This window comes from Haliaeetus albicilla, chromosome 6, assembly GCF_947461875.1.
Source record: "Haliaeetus albicilla chromosome 6, bHalAlb1.1, whole genome shotgun sequence".
In the NCBI taxonomy this organism is placed as follows: domain Eukaryota; kingdom Metazoa; phylum Chordata; class Aves; order Accipitriformes; family Accipitridae; genus Haliaeetus; species Haliaeetus albicilla.
Window position 1 is genome coordinate 5,617,511 of NC_091488.1, and position 16,057 is coordinate 5,633,567.

Genomic DNA, 16,057 nt, shown 5'->3' on the forward strand with positions numbered 1-16,057 from the left:
CAACTTTCCATTCAAAAATAAGAGAAAAGTGATGAGCTGAACTTCACATTCTGAACATCCTATGTCCTGTTTCCACACCAGAAGCTGCACAGAATATCCATCATCTAAATGGGACTCCTGCTTATACAAGCCATCCACATTCACAGGAACAGGATTTGGACCCAGTTCAATATTCACCAGGTGCCTTGCGAGAATCATATTGACCACCAAAAAGAAAACCCCCAAAGCCCCCAAAACAAATCTGCTATAGCTATGGGTTCAAGTAGAAGACCAGAAACAATCAGACTATGAAAGCAAAAAGGCTGTATTTTTCAAATGTTTCCTACTACATACAAGAACAAATGCGGGATGTGATGTTTGCTTAGTTTTATTAATTTATTTTTGCAGGAATCTGCAATTCGGAGTAAGCACTTTCTGGAGGTACCATGCATGCATAGCCTCTGAATGCTTTTATACAATTTCATCTCTTAGTAATAAGTTCATTCACAGCATACACAAATCTAGAATGTAGACACCATATATACAGGATTAAACAAGATCGTGTCTTCTTTTTTTAATGAAAAAATTTAACAGGGTTTCACACAGCAGGAAATATGGATTAGATACACTGGTGCCACCATAAATAAATAAGTTTCAAGAACACAGTTTTTTAAAATCGGCTTCAAAGGTACTGAAAATGCAGGATTATAATATTGCATTAACTCCATTGATTTCTGATTATTCAAAACCAAGAAAAATATTCGCATTAATATTTATGGACATAAACAGTAATGAAAGCCCCAAACTGAAGAAATCTGGCAAAATTCAGTCATGGCTAGCTTCATATAATATTGACATTTTGAAACAAAACAAATGCAGCAGCACATAGAGACAGTACTGACTATGAGATGTGATATCTGTGCATGTCTTCTTTCTTTACGGGACTTAGAGTCACTGTAGTACAGAGCACGTAAATTCTGTGGTACCAAACAAGCTGATGAATTGTTTATGTCCAACTGTCCACTTCTCATCAGGATAGTCATTTTCACATTCTAGGGTATACCACTGAATTTTAAAACAAAAACTATCATCCTGATGACAAGTTTCTTTTTAACATATCTAATATTCTCACATTCTTTTTAAAAACATTCTTTATTGTTTTTATTTTGTTTTGTCCCCATTTCAACTCAAGTATTTATTTCAGTTTCAAGGGGTTTTACAATCAGTATTAAATGTAAAGGTATTTAGAAATCGAAATGAGAGATGTATAACTGGGACAGATAAAGTAACTGAAAGAAAAGTTTTTTTTTTTTTAAAATGTGATTTAGTAGTATATCATAATCAGAAAGTACTGAGACCAGCTCTTTTAAGAATTATTACACCTTTTCACCACACCTCCCATTTTTCAAGGGAAACACACACATACCACAGACACACAGATACACAATTCAATCTGATCTAAGACTACATTTTACAAGGTACTTCCTTTTGCTTGACTTCCCACCCCTTTCCTCTTCACCCAAACAAGACTAATAATTACATCAAATTAAAAGTAGATCCAAAGTTCAGGATTTCTTTTGGTTTACTATATTCTGAATCATTTTCCACAAGCCCCACTCTAAATAAACTTTTAAAGAACTACAGTAGTATTCTATAAGTAAAGGGAATTCATCTTAATAGCACAGTAAATACAAAATAAGCTTTATAAAATTTCAATGAACAGCGAAATCATTTTGGATATCTGAATGTCCAAGTCAGTTACAAACTCTACCACTCTAGTAGCATGGTTGAGGGAAAGCTCAGTTGTTAAGGAAAAAAAAAAAAAGAAAACACAGGTAGTGCATTAACTCAACACAATGGCATCAGCATCCCACCATTCACACACACACACACGCACACACAAAAGTTTTATACAATACAGTGCATTTTGTATGCCAACTGACATTAGGGTTTTATGTGCATTCAATAAATATTACATCAACCAATCTTTTTGGCATAATTTACAATTCAGTTGGGGTGTGAATGGCGTCACCTGCTTTCAGAAGGAAAATGGATCTTCCAATATTCAAAATACAATTTACATTCTAACAAACTAGAAATATTCAAGCACCATGTAAAGTCTTTACTATTAATGTTTGAGTATGAGCATTTACACGTAAAAGAATATAACAGAAGGGTTGGTTGTTTCTTTTTTTGTACAAGCAACAAATGAGAGTAATTGAAAAACTGGAGTAAAATTATTGGTACAAAGGAATTAATTTGCAATTTAACGGCACTCAGTCTTCCAGAAAGTATCTTGCTGTCACGGCAGGCTTCCTTCACTTCCTCTGGTGAAGCTATGACTAAGATTAGCAAGTCTCCGTTTATGGTTATTACAGTTCAGGGAATTATTGGACTGCATGCATTCCCTGCCCGCCCCCCCCCCCCCTTCAAAAGTAGCATCTATTCTGTCTGAAAATGGCACAACTGTATTGATGCATGTCACACCTACTCTCATTTGCTGTCATTTCAGTTGCTATCATTTTGTAATTCCAGCAAAAACAAATGCTTCTAGAACTTCAGCAGAAGTACGAATAAACAGAAAATTGAAATAATACAAAGGCAAAGGCATCATTACAGAAAAGTCATGAAGTTACTGGTATTGTTTTGAGTAATTCATTATACGGCTGATAGCAGCAGCAGTACTGCTTATCCTAGGTACAATGCCTCTGCTCATCTGTTTTCCAGTTACCTCAGTTTTGTCAAACTGTCCACTTACATGAACAAAATTAATATTTGCCTTCTAACCTCATTTGACACTAATTTTTTTACCCCTTTTCCACATGTGATGAGCTCCCCACATAATAATATAAATCACAAGGAAGGAAGGAAGGAAAACTAGCTCTGATGCCTTTGACTTTGTTTGGCTCACCAGTGGTACACACTGATTGCTGGAGATCTCTTAGCTTATTTAAAATTATGCTGAAGATTTAATTAGTGCAAGAACATATTGAAAAATGCCAGATAAAATATTGGTTCCCCATTTAAGATCACAGTTTGATTTTCACTGTTATCTTTATAAACTGCAGGGAGAGAAGACACCAGATTGAGCAATGCAGACAAGATGAGTTTTCCTCCACCCACCCCTTACAAACGCTGCTTTATTTTAAATAAGGATTCAGACACATGATTGTTCTACCACAGTTTAACATGTTATCACACATCAAGTGAATTGCGGTAATTGACCATATGGATGTGGCTGCCATGAGCTAAGAACAATTTAAAATGAAGTAGTTTAAATCTCTTCTGGTAAGGTTTAGCTAGCACATTTTGCCTCACAGTTGCAAAGTCAATTACCATAACTCAGCTGACGTGCTTGGTTGCGTTTCTGAATCTTGACAAAGTTATACCATAAAAACTGAAATGCACTGTATCAGCTTCTGACCAGTACACCAGAACATCCTACCCAGTCGCACAGTTGTGTAACATAATCATTCAGCTGCCCAAACCCAAGTTCGATTTCACTAGTATTGAGTGCTTTATTACAGCAACCTGAAGCATCCAAACAAACTGAACATCACCTTTATAATACAGTATATCATATGCATAAAAGTACCAGTATGATCTTCAGTTGCAAGTCTTGTGTTCTTCAACCTACGGCAAATATTTCCTGACCAAAATAAAAAGAATGCAGTGTGTACTTTTTCAGGATCTGGCATCTGCTATTTTATACAGGCTGGTTTATTAACAATGTGCAAATAAACCTTTACTGAAGAGCTAATTGATTAATTATTTTTCAGCTAACTTTGAGCTGGGGCACAAAGTACCTTCTGTGCTGTAAACATCATGAATTCTTCACAAATTGGAAGCTGAAAAGGCCTAAGGAACTGGGTACAAACTCTTCTCATACACAACCATGGCTGAGCTCAAGTCTTCCAAACCGAATTTGGAGTAGTCTGTGTTTGGCATATGTCACTGTGCTGCTACACAGCACAGGCTTAGAAGATTGTTGTATATAAAAGCATACTTTTAGCTTTGAAACACAATGGCCTAATGAAAGCATGCAGCAGTATTTTCATCTGTAATACGGCAGAATTCATTCTTAGTTTATTACCGTGTTGACACAGCCAGGTGAGCACTGTACAAGCAAAAGGGATTGTAAAAAAATTACCTCTGATTAAACTCTCTGTAACACTCATACGGTATCTCATTTAGTCACCTTAGGTTACTATTTCAAACAGCAATTTTTTGTAGACATAAGTTACCCTGAAAAAAAGCAGCAATTACAAATACCCTTCTCCTTGTTTTTTATACATTGCAAAATTTATCGTTGCATTTACCTGTCTTCTTTTTCAGTAGCTTACAATCTAGAAGCACAGGGAGCCTTTGTTTTCCAGCTAGCTGTGGCCAGGTTAAGTCAGCTCTGGCTCTTCAGTTTTTCTGGTTAAGTGTAACATTTCACACCATTACTAAGAGTCCTATATTTTTTTAAAAAAAAACAGTATTTTATTTTTTTTTTTTTTTAGAGCCACTAAGCAGTAACTATAACCACAGGACTAAACACCAGTAGTTACTTGCTCTCCTGTATACATTCTTCCCAAAATTAATCCTTTTACATTTTCAGGTTTCATTTTCTGCTTTGCTCACTGCAATGGGATAAGAAAGAATTTCACCCTTAATTTATTTATTTTTAGTGTAGCACAAGCAGAAACATCTTAACACATTACTCCCACCCCTTGCAATATGAAGATTGTTGACTGGCAAAGGCTGGGCAGATGGACTGAAAGGTTCCCCATGTTTCCTCCTCCTACAGCTGTCGGCTTGAGAGCCTGTTTTCAACCCAGTGCAGCCCCTTCCTGATTTTTCAGGTGTATCGTGGCATTTCACACTGCTCACAGCGATTTAGTGCTGGGTGATTTAGAAAGGTGCAGCTATCACAATTCCATGGAGCCCCTTCAAAGTCTTCATCTCTTGGCTGAGTCCGTGGAGTCTGTTTGGAGCTGGTTTGATGCTCTAAAAAAAGCCAAAGGAAAACATTTTTTCTTTTTCAGAAGAGAATGATGATAGGCAAGATCGTACTACTGGTTTGTCACCTCATTAAACATTCTATCTTAAAATGAACATGGAAACCTTTCCGCTTAGGTAACATTAAAGGTGTTCTGCTAAAGCACTTCTAATTCAGTTTGTGAAATCTGCATATTTAAAGCATTTCACTTCTGTAAACAGTCAGTTAACCATATCACATTAAAAACAAAAAAAGCAGTCACCACTGTTAGGTCACTGATACTGCTAAAGGTTTAATACCTTAAAACACACTGAAAAGTTTGTTACTGGCACTGCAACACCATCCTGTTAAGGAATGATGGCATAGGTTTATGTACAGCAGGCTATTACCAAATCCTAAATTCCAATAACCCTACTTTACCTGAAGTAAGAGACTACTTCTAACTTAGTTCCTTCAAACAGTCTGACAGATGATACATCTTCTGCATCTTTTTCTAGCATTTATCCAGGCTGAAGAAAATACAACATAAAAAATAAAAGGGTAGGCGTGTTTCAAAACAAGATGATTGTTTTTCCTCCTCATGGCTTTGCAGAGGGATGTGTGTATGTGAAACAGCACTTAAATCTGTTTTCATTCATAAAATCAGTACGTATGCAAATCATACATTAGGTATTAACCCACGGAAAGACTCAGCTTTGTCACTAAAAGTGACAAATACTCCTAGGATGTGGAAACACAACATTTTACAAAATGCTGGTATTCAAAACAACATTAGCACACATACCTAGAACATAAGGTTAAGACACCCATCTGCTAAACAAACATCTGTACAAGAGCTTAATTAAAAGAGAACTTAAGTTGTAAAAAAGGACTGTAATTTGTAATTCAAAGTGCACATACTGTCATCTGCTAAGAACTCTAGCAGATGGCTGATGACAAAGTTGGTGCAAATAGTACTTAGGTTTGTCTTCAGAGACATACTTAAAGAAAATAAAAGTAACCTCCTTGCTCAGACGTAAACCCTCTCCAGTCCAGAAGTTGCATAGTCACATTAACAGCGCTTGGCCTCAACAAATTCCTTCTAAGCAAACAAGTAGTGTGGGCACTAGGCTGCATTCATGTTGACTAGCCAGATGGCAGCGCACAGCAGACCCTTCTCTGCCCATACCTGTCTATCTGCCCACACCTTCAACAGCTGAATATTAAGGAAATGGAATTTTTAAAGAAAAAAAAAATTTATTTTGATGACTCTATGTTAGAAGCCAAGCTCAGAATACAGTATACCAGCCCTAAAACTGATCTCTAATAAGTTGACAGACAAAACTGGGAAGCTAGTCATAAAAGTCGTACAAATCCTTACAAGACACTATCTTTGCAATTGCCAAATAAAATCACTTATTTAATGCAAGTTTTGCACATTATTTTGCTTTGAAATAATAAATCAAATAGCCTAGTGTAATTAAGAGGATCTCCTCAAGCATCACAAAGTAGCAGTCCCTTAAATCAACCACATGAACTGCAATTTAAGATGAATTCAGGCAGCTGCTTTTATGCCACTGCTCACCTGCTGCTACTGTCTTTCCCAGACACCACCACCTATGCAGGGAACTCATCCCAGTATTGGTTTGTTATTGTTTTTTTTTTGAACCACGAGCAGCAGTTCTGGGCCTTCTTTTCATAGAATCATCTCTTTCTTTTAAATTTCCACATACTAACCATTTTATTCTACTGAAGGGTAAAATACTTGTTTCAAAAGAGGGGGAAAAATTTCCTTATGTGAATTCAATATTCAACTGCAAAAACCTTTGCGAAGCGCTTATCAGCAACTAGAACTTATTTACAAAATCTGGATTTTCAAGCAGACTATATGATTACTGATTCAGAGCAGTGACTTCTTTTCCACTAACAAGTTTAGTACATGCTAGTTACAGTAAGAGGAGACACAATATTATAAATCTTATCACACGTTAACATTTTCAGAGACAAGACCACTGTTTTGTCTGTATCAGAGCACAGGATCCCAGACTGACTATTTCAGCAGAAAGACACAAAGCGTTTAAAAACTTCCACTAACATTTGAAACCGTTCTTTTAAAAGACTTCAGGAAGTAAAAACAAAACCCAAAGATTCAAAAATACCTGAGACAAAAGGTAGGATTCTGCTCCAATGTGACCCCTAAACGTAGTGGAGTTCAGAGCTGCTGAGCTCCACTGCCCCTAGGAGTCTGCTTAGGGTGAGCTGAGTCACTCTGGGATGTATGGACTGAACCTCCGCTGGGCAAAAAGTCAGACTAAGTACATCGCTACTGGGCTTACATAAAAACTTGAGTGTCCTAAGCTGGATACGAATCCTAGACACTATATAATGAGCACAAAACATTTTAGAAACCAGTAATGAACTTGTACAAGTGGGACACTGTTTTCTCTTTAGACCAATGCAAGGAAATGTGTTCTGCCTTGTCCTTACAATGTCTGAAGCGTTTCCTGTGCTTAAACTTCAGGACTACTGTGAAATTCATGCTCCACACAGAAACTAGGTAAGTGTGACCAATCAAGTTAAAATATAATTAAAATATAAATGCAAATTTTAAAAAGCTGCTGTGACCATTTCAACTTGCATAAAAGATCCCAACTAAACTATAAAATCCTAACAACACGTATTAGAAGACAGATAAACAAACCTGACATAGAGCTTTTAACCTAGAAGTATTTAAAAAAAAATAATTAGGCAGCTCAAGTTAACACAAAAGTTTGTATACTTTCAACCCTTTTTCTAACAGTGAGTGACAGTATTTACAAACAACATATTAACGGAACATTCATTTGCAACAACTTGCCTGAGGAAAACAAGTTGTAGACAGGATTACTGCATTTATATAAAATGTTCTGGTTTGGTTTATAGAGAGAAGTTATAATAATTAGAATTGCTTCCTGTCATCACAGGGGTTTTTAAAAAAACAGGAGAAGAAAGAGAAAAAAAAAAGCTTTCTCAATGCAGATTAGGTAACCTGATGCTTGTTTATTGACCTACCCTTTTTATATGGCTTTGGTGGCACAACAGGACCAGGCTCTATGTTATCATAGAAGTTACATGTGGCTTTCGGATCAAAGTTCCCTGTCAGAAAAGAAAAGAAAGCGTTAACTCAAAGGTTATTTACATGCCTATGCCAGGGATACGAACATCCAGAGTCTTCAGATTTTCTACATCTTTTTATTATGACATTATATATTAGCTTTTTCCTGAGTAGTCTTGTGTCACATATTTTCAGTTTTGTGTTGATTCTAGTATTTTTTAGCAGGCTAATCCCATACTGAAGAATCAACTCCAGCTCAACATTCTGTACTGCTTTAAAAATGTGAAAATGTAAGTCTTTCTTTTACCAAGAACGTGTCCTACAAAGGAGGACTATGCATATTCTAATCTATTTGACTGTACTTATGTCAAGTTTCTGTTGCATAAAGAGGATTTTTAAAGACCTAAGTAGATTTCTGTTTGCCAACTTCTTGGTTGCAACCTGTAGTTCTGTTTTGTATTACTTGTTCAGAGCCCTTGTCAGCAAAAAGTTAAAAATTTAAATAAAGAACCTTCACTAAGGATAATTTTTTTTTTTTATTTGCTCTTGACAAAGTCACTTTTAAGTCACCACTTTCTTGGTAATGTAATTTAACTTGGCCAACAGAAATATTAGCAAGTCAAGTTTATGAGGCCGCAACTGACAAAGACCTTTTAGAGAGAAGTTGATAATCAAAATTGAACTTTAAAGAGTCCAAGTATCCACATTTAAAGCACATAATATATTAGAATCGTAGAATCATTTAGGTTGGAAAAGACCTTTAAGATCAAGTCCAACCATTAACCTAGCACTGCCAAGTCCACCACTAATCCATGTCCCCAAGCACCACATCTACACGTCTTCTAAATACCTCCAGGGATGGTAACTCCACTACTTCCCTGGGCAGCCTGTTCCAAAGCTTGACAACCCTTTCGGTGAAGAAATCTTTCCTAATACCCAATCTAAACCTCCCCTGGCGCAACTCAAGGCCATTTCCTCTCACCTTTTCACTTCTTACTTGGGAGAAGAGACCAACCCCCACCTGGCTACAACCTCCTTCCAGGTAGCTGTAGAGAGCGATAAGGTCTCCCCTCAGCCTCCTTTTCTCCAGGCTGAACAACCCCAGTTCCCTCAGCCGCTCCTCATAAGACTTGTGCTCTAGACTCTTCACCAGCTTCATTGCTCTTCTCTGGACATGCTCCAACCCCTCAATGCCTGTCTTGTAGTGAGCGGCCCAAAACTGAACACAGTATTGGAGGTGCAGCCTCACCAGTGCCGAGTACAGAGGGACAGTCACTTCCCTGCTCCTGCTGGCCATGCTACTTCTGATACAGGCCAGGATGCTGTTGTCCTTCTTGGCCACCTGGGCACACTGCTGGCTCATATTCAGCCGGCTGTCGACCAACACCCCCAGGTCCTTTTCTGCCGGGCAGCTTTCCAGCCGCTCTTCCCCAAGCCTGTAGCGCCCCATGGGGTTGCTGTGACCCAAGTGCAGGACCCGGCACTTGGCCTTGTTGAATCTCATACAATTGGCCTCGGCCCATTGATCCAGCCTTTCCAGATCCCGCTGTAGAGCCTTCCTACCCTCAAGCAGATCAACACTCCCGCCCATATCCAAATTATGTTTTTAAAAAAACTATCAATACTGTACCTCTAGATTGAAGGAGATCAACTTCTTTCAGTGTACAGTCAACATTTATCTGGAGCTGCCTGTTGACGCTTCTCAATCTGGTCATTTCCTCAGGCTAGAAAGAAACAACCCAAAATAGTAACTGTGGGAAAGTCAGCATCCTATCTGACATAGAAATAACGTTGCTATATCTTTGTCAACAGCTTTATTAGAAACTGGAGTATAGATAAGGCACTGAAAAAAATAGCCAAGATTCCACTGTCTGTCCTGTTCCCCCTACCCAATTTATTCCCTCAAAAAACATTCTTCTATTTGCATTTCAGGAGGAAAACAAACCAACCAAACAAAAATGAACATGTTAATACTAAAATTCATTAGTAAGAAGACATAGCTGAGCTCAAGTTTATAAAACCATACACCTTATAAAATTCTGTATAAATTGATGACTTGTTACATGAGTTTACATCAAGATGATCAGGAAACAATATGAGCTGCAGCTCACATTAATTATTACTTGGTTATAACCAAATAAGGTCTGAAGTTTATTTATTTGCATCACCCCAAGGAGCTCCAACATGCCAAACCTTCTAGCCCTGTATATTCAAATCATTCAATGCTTCAAGACAGTAATTATTCTTAACAGAATAATCAGTTATTTAAGTCCATATATCTGCACATCATTAAGAAACCCTAAGTTACTGGAATACAAAGCGTTCTTAATGCTAGCAGCAGTGATTATTAACACATATGTAGGAATAACTATCTTATTCCAGGATACATCGTGGCATCACAGAGTCACAAAAATCACAGCATGTCTGAAGTTGGAAGGGACCTCTGGAGGTCATCTGGTCCAAACCCTCTGCCCAGATGGCAGACGGCTTTTGAGTATCTCCAAAGATAAAGACTCCACAACCTCCCTGGGCAACCTGTGCCAGTGCTCAGTCAACCACATAGTAATAAAGTTGGTCCTGATGTTCAGAGGGACCCTCCTGTGTTTCAGTTTGTGCCCACTGCCTCTGGTCCTGTCACTGGGCACCAGTGGAAATGGCCTGGCTCCATCATCTTTGCACCCTCCCTTCAGGTATTTGATACATTGATAAGATCCCCCCTGAGCCTTCTCTTCTCCAGCCTGAACAGTTCTAGCTCTCTCAGCCTGTCCTCGCCGGAGAGATGCTTAATCATCTTTGTGACCGTCCACTGGACTCTCCAGTATGACAATGTCTCTCTCTTGTACTGGGAAGCCTGCTCCTGGACACCATACTCCAAGTGTGGCCTCACCAGTGCTGAACAAAGGGGAAGGGTAACCCCTCTCCCCTTGCTGGCAACACTCCTAATGCAGCCCAGGTTATCATTAGCCTTCTTTGCCACATCGCTGGCCCGTTTTCAGCTTGGTCGCCACCAGGACCACCAGGGCCTTTTCTGCAAAACTGCTTTCCAGCTGGCCAACCCCCAGCTTGTACTGATGCATGGGGTTGTTCCTCCCCAAGTGCAGGACCTGGTACTTCCCCTTGCTGAATGGCATGAGGTTCCTGGCAGCCCATTTCTCCACTACGCTGTGGTCCCTCTGAATGGCAGCACAACTCTCCCAGTTCTGTGTCAACAGCAAGCTTGCTGAGGGCACACTCTGCCCCATCACCCAAGATCATTAAGGAAGATGTTAAACAGGATCAGACCCAGTACTGACCCCTGCGGTACACCGCTAGTTACTGGCCTCCAACCAGACTTTGTGCCACTGATTACCACAGTCTTGGCCAGGCTGTTCAGCCAGTTTTCAATCCACCTCACTGTCTGCTCATCCAGCCCATACTTCAGCTTCTCTATGAAGATCTTACAGGAGACAATGTTGAAAGCCTTACTGAAGGTCTTCATAGACAATGACCACTGCTCTCCCTCATCTACCAGTCTTTTCATCCTAGAAGTTTATAAAATTGGTCAAGCTTGACTTCCCCTTGGTGAATCCATGCTGACTACCGCTGATCAGTTTCTTGTCCTTCATGTGCCTGGAAATGGGCTCCAGAATTAGCTGCTCCATTACTTTCCCAGGGATCAAGGTGAGGCTGATGAGCCTGTAGTTCTCTGGGTCCTCCTCCTTGAAGACAGGAGCGACATTTGCTCTTGTCTTCAGGCACTTCTCCAAAACACCATAATCAATCAAAGATTATCTAGAGTGACCTTGCAATGACATCTGCCAGCTCCCTCAGCACTTGTGGGTGCATCCCAGTGAGGACCGTGAACTCATGCATGTCCGCTTTGCTTAAGTATTCCCTGACCTGATCCTCTTCCACCAAGGGTATACCTTCCTTGTTCCAGACTATTCCTGGGGTCTCTGGGACTCGGGATTCCTGAGGGCCCGTAAAGACTGAGGCAAAGGCAGCATTCAGTAGATCAGCATTTTCCATGTCCTATGTAACCAGGTCCCCCGTCTCATTGAGCAATGGGCCCACATTTACACTAGCCTTCCCATTTGTCACCTATGTACCAATGGAAGCCCTTCCTTTTGTCTGACAACCTGTGCCAGATTCAACTCCAGCTGGACTTTGGCTTTCCTAACCTCATCCTTGCACACTCAGACAGCATCTCTCTATTCCTCCCAGGAACATATCTGTCAAACGCTGCCCTGAGACAGGCAAGACATAGAGCAGCCATACTAGTTAAGCCACTAACAGCCCCTACTCTGTCTTCCAGCCTACATCTGTGTGCATTGTTTATGTCAACACAGTGAGTAAGTCTGAACTGTTGTGGCTAACAACTGCACAAAGTGGAAGTTATTTTTCAGTCAGATGAATTCTCCTATTAGAGCCATACAGATGTTTGGGCTAGAGTCACTTTCAGGTGGAAGTCAGGCAGATAGGAAGAATCAACAAGGAAAAGAGGAGAGAGAGGTGCCAACTATTTGAGCCAACACTACCACTGAAAAGTTACCTGGCACACGATTGTCTATGAGGTACAACTACTCAAACAACAAAATACCTCAATACAACAAAGACCTTTTAAAGGAAAAAAAAAAAAAAAAAGAAACAAACACTGCTGCATGAACACCAAGCTGTATATGGCTCAGGCTCTTTAACTAGATTTGGACATACACTTTTATAGATCATTAGGAAAGTAACTATCTATTCAGTTCTGTAGTCCAGAAAAGCACATGTATAAAAGTCTCAGAAATTCTGTTGCAAACACTAAGAAAGCTGGACACGTATCTGTCTCTTAAATTATAAGAGCTGGCTTATGACAAGCCAAGAACTTATGAAAAAATCATCTCCAAAGATTGAAGATTTTATACCTCAAAATATTTTTCTGTAGAATACTTCAGTCCATGGAAACATAAAAAATAAATTTGTATCTTGAATTAAAATACTAACAAATTGCTTACTGTTGGAATTGCAGTTGTACAGCTAACTCTTCGAAGCCGCCTCTGCATTAGATCATGCTCCATACCATTGACTTCAGCTTTCAGGCGTTCGAGCTCTTCTTTCTCAAGCTTCAGTTCCTTTGCTAATCTCTCCATCCTTGCTCGTTGATGTAACAGCAAGGCTAATGTTTTACACGAAAGAAATAGTTACTAGCACACAAAAACCTGGAAAACTGAATTCTTAACTTATGCATAAGATTCATGAGTGACCTTTCTGGAAAAAAAAAAAAGTGATCATAAACATGCAGCCAAGTATCAGGGTGAAGATGCTTTCATGCCAAATGAACTACAATTTAGAACAAAGTTCTTCCAGAATAAAAACACATTTTAGACAGTAACTCGAAGTTGATATTACCATTTTGGTCAAAGCTTCTTTTTTTGCATTTGGTCTTTCTCGCCTCAAAAATACAAAGGCACCTGTACAAGGAGACAGCTTCTCAGGATGAAACAGCAACCTAGTTATATTAATACCGTACTGACAAAAAAAAAAATTAAATACCAGAGGTAAGATCAGAAGGTAACACACACTTCATATCTGCTGCTCAATAGCAGCTGACACACTAGCCTTGAGACATCAGCCAAATGTCAGTACTGAATTTTTTTTTTCACTGCTATAATAGGTTATGCTAAAATAACTTAAAGTAGTCTTAGCTTTTCAGAGAGTACCGTAATTCTCGATACTGTAAGTTCCCCAGTACTCAAAAGCAAAACTATAGAGCTTCAATAAAACAGGCCAGAGAATCCAGAAAATAAAAAGTGGGGGCAGCTCAGGTGTTTCAGAGTCTTTAATTCTACAATAGAGCCAATTCACTGTCCTCTAACCTCTCTCTGCTGTTAATCATTCTCTCATATTTTTGTCACAGTACTGAAATTTATGACTCTCAGTCACAAGCTGATGTTGGGCTCCCAGAGCAGCCAAATAAAGAATTTTGACTAGCTAGAAAATAATACTCGGTTTCTGCAGGAAAAGCATTTCCTTGGTATTTCATCATGATGCAAAACTGGCCAAGTTAATCAGTGTGATGCTTAGCACTTTCTGATCTGTCTGGTTTTACCTGATTAAAGTCTACTAGGACAGAGAAAAATAAAAGAAATTTGCTGTGGGTATTCAAACAAGCACACTGCTCTTATAACAATGTTCCAGCGAACTGTTCAAATGTATGAAGACATTGTAGAATCTGCAAAATGCTATTTCATACAAAGCACCAGCTAGCACCTGCCCTTTTCTTCAGCCCTAACCAACACAGGCAAAGAAAAAAAACACATAATATTTCAAGAATATTTGCATACTAGCTAAAAAAAAAAGTTAGAAAAATAAGCAACAATATGACATAGCTTACTGGGGGAGGACGAAAAAAAAGTAACAGTCAGGAGCATAAAAATGACAGTGGTTTTTATCAGTTGTCAGCATTCTGTGCAAAAATGTAGCACTGTACTTTGGATTTTGTATGGATCCACTAATTCACGGCTGAAGAATAAACACTGAAAATCCTATCCAAGAATAACATCAGATGTTTTTATAATACAGGCACCAGTATTACTGAACAAAACTGTTCTCTACTTTTTGAGGTAGCATAGGTCATCCAAGTAGAGTAAGAGATCGCAAAATTTAAAGGGAAAAGAAAAAGTACACATACCAGGCTGTATGATTTTCCACTAATTACTATCAAACCTTGTCTTTGTGAGACTCCTCCAAATCAACATCTGATATGACTACATTACATAGCTTCACATTATACTGTAGTACAACTCATCAAACATGACTCACACTACAAAGAAACAGTGAAAGTACAGACACCAGAATGGATTTTTGGTAACACTTTTCACAATGGTTCATATTCAGAAGAAAATTAAATAAACTTGTTCCCTGTATTAAGCTGTTAAATATACTTTTCTTTAGGACTCCTTTGTGGTAGTAAAGAATATAACATCTATTCTTCTACAATTTATTCCTATCAAGAGTTCAGAGTGCAGCAATACCAAAGACCAGCTGTGGTAGGTATTGCCACAAAAGCAGATGCCCCAAAAAGCATATACTAACTAGTTTTATTGATTTTGTTTTCCAAATACACAAATCTAGTGAAAGATACAAAGGCAAAACCAGATTTAAACATTTCAAAATATGTCTTTCTCAGTTATGTGAAGCTACTTACAGTTTTCTCATGTAACTGAAAATCTTTAATGAAGCTGTAATAGAAATGCTACCAAACAAAGCATATGGCCTAAGAATTACAGACCTACTAGAGTTCGTTCTCTCCAAATAACATTTCTAATTGGGTCTACCAGGTCTACAGCTCTTTGTTGATGAGTTAGAATAGCTCAAAAGACACAAAGTGAAATATGAAATCAAGAACTACAGGTCAGCTTTATAACCATTATTTCAGCTCTCTAAAGTGAAAGGAAGGCTAGAAGGAGCAACGGAGGAATAGAGTCTCTTTTCCAAATGCAAATCCAGAAACAAAGCACATTCTTTAAATAATTGCTGCTGATTATCATTCTGTCATTACCCCAAATGATTGGTTTGAATGCTTGCAGACTGATTCATTTGCTCAATTTTAAATGTTTCAAATCTATAAAGCAGATTACTCTGAGAAAAGCAGTTTTCAGCTAAAGGTTAGATTTCACTTTTTTTTTTTTTTTACTAAATTACTTTATTCTTCGTTTATACGTGGCATTAAGACTAACTACATTCTATCCCAATGCAGCAGAACGCACATCCTAAAATTTGTCTGCCAATCTCTTCCTCCTCTTTGAAAACTCTAAATGGAAGAAGTGAACTTTTGATTAAGTTCTTCAAAATAATTATTTTAATACCTTTCAAAATAGAAATATTATTTGTATGGACACCTGACGTAATTTCAGCTGCAATCCTACCTCCCTCTCCTCTTTCACTTAATACTCTTCAATCTAAACCAAGTAAATTGGATTCAAATTCCCTGCAGAAGTTAGCGTTTCAGGTTTTATAAAGCACTCAAGTATGGAACAAATACAAGAAGTAGTAAA

At 38.5% G+C, this 16,057-nt stretch overlaps 1 protein-coding gene across 3 annotated transcripts in view; it reads right to left on the reverse strand.

Annotated features, from left to right (window-relative positions):
* Positions 1 to 351: 351 nt before the first annotated feature.
* TAB3 (TGF-beta activated kinase 1 (MAP3K7) binding protein 3) overlaps positions 352 to 16,057 on the reverse strand; it is a 47,745-nt gene continuing 32,039 nt past the window's right edge. For all 3 annotated transcript variants that reach the window (XM_069784884.1, XM_069784883.1, XM_009912244.2), the window contains 4 exons: positions 13,016 to 13,176; positions 9,667 to 9,760; positions 7,994 to 8,077; positions 352 to 4,971 (listed from right to left, as the gene is read on the reverse strand). In XM_069784884.1, coding sequence (XP_069640985.1) covers positions 4,823 to 4,971; positions 7,994 to 8,077; positions 9,667 to 9,760; positions 13,016 to 13,176 — 488 coding nt within the window. In that variant the 3' untranslated portion in view covers positions 352 to 4,822. The remainder of the gene's footprint in view (positions 4,972 to 7,993; positions 8,078 to 9,666; positions 9,761 to 13,015; positions 13,177 to 16,057) is intronic.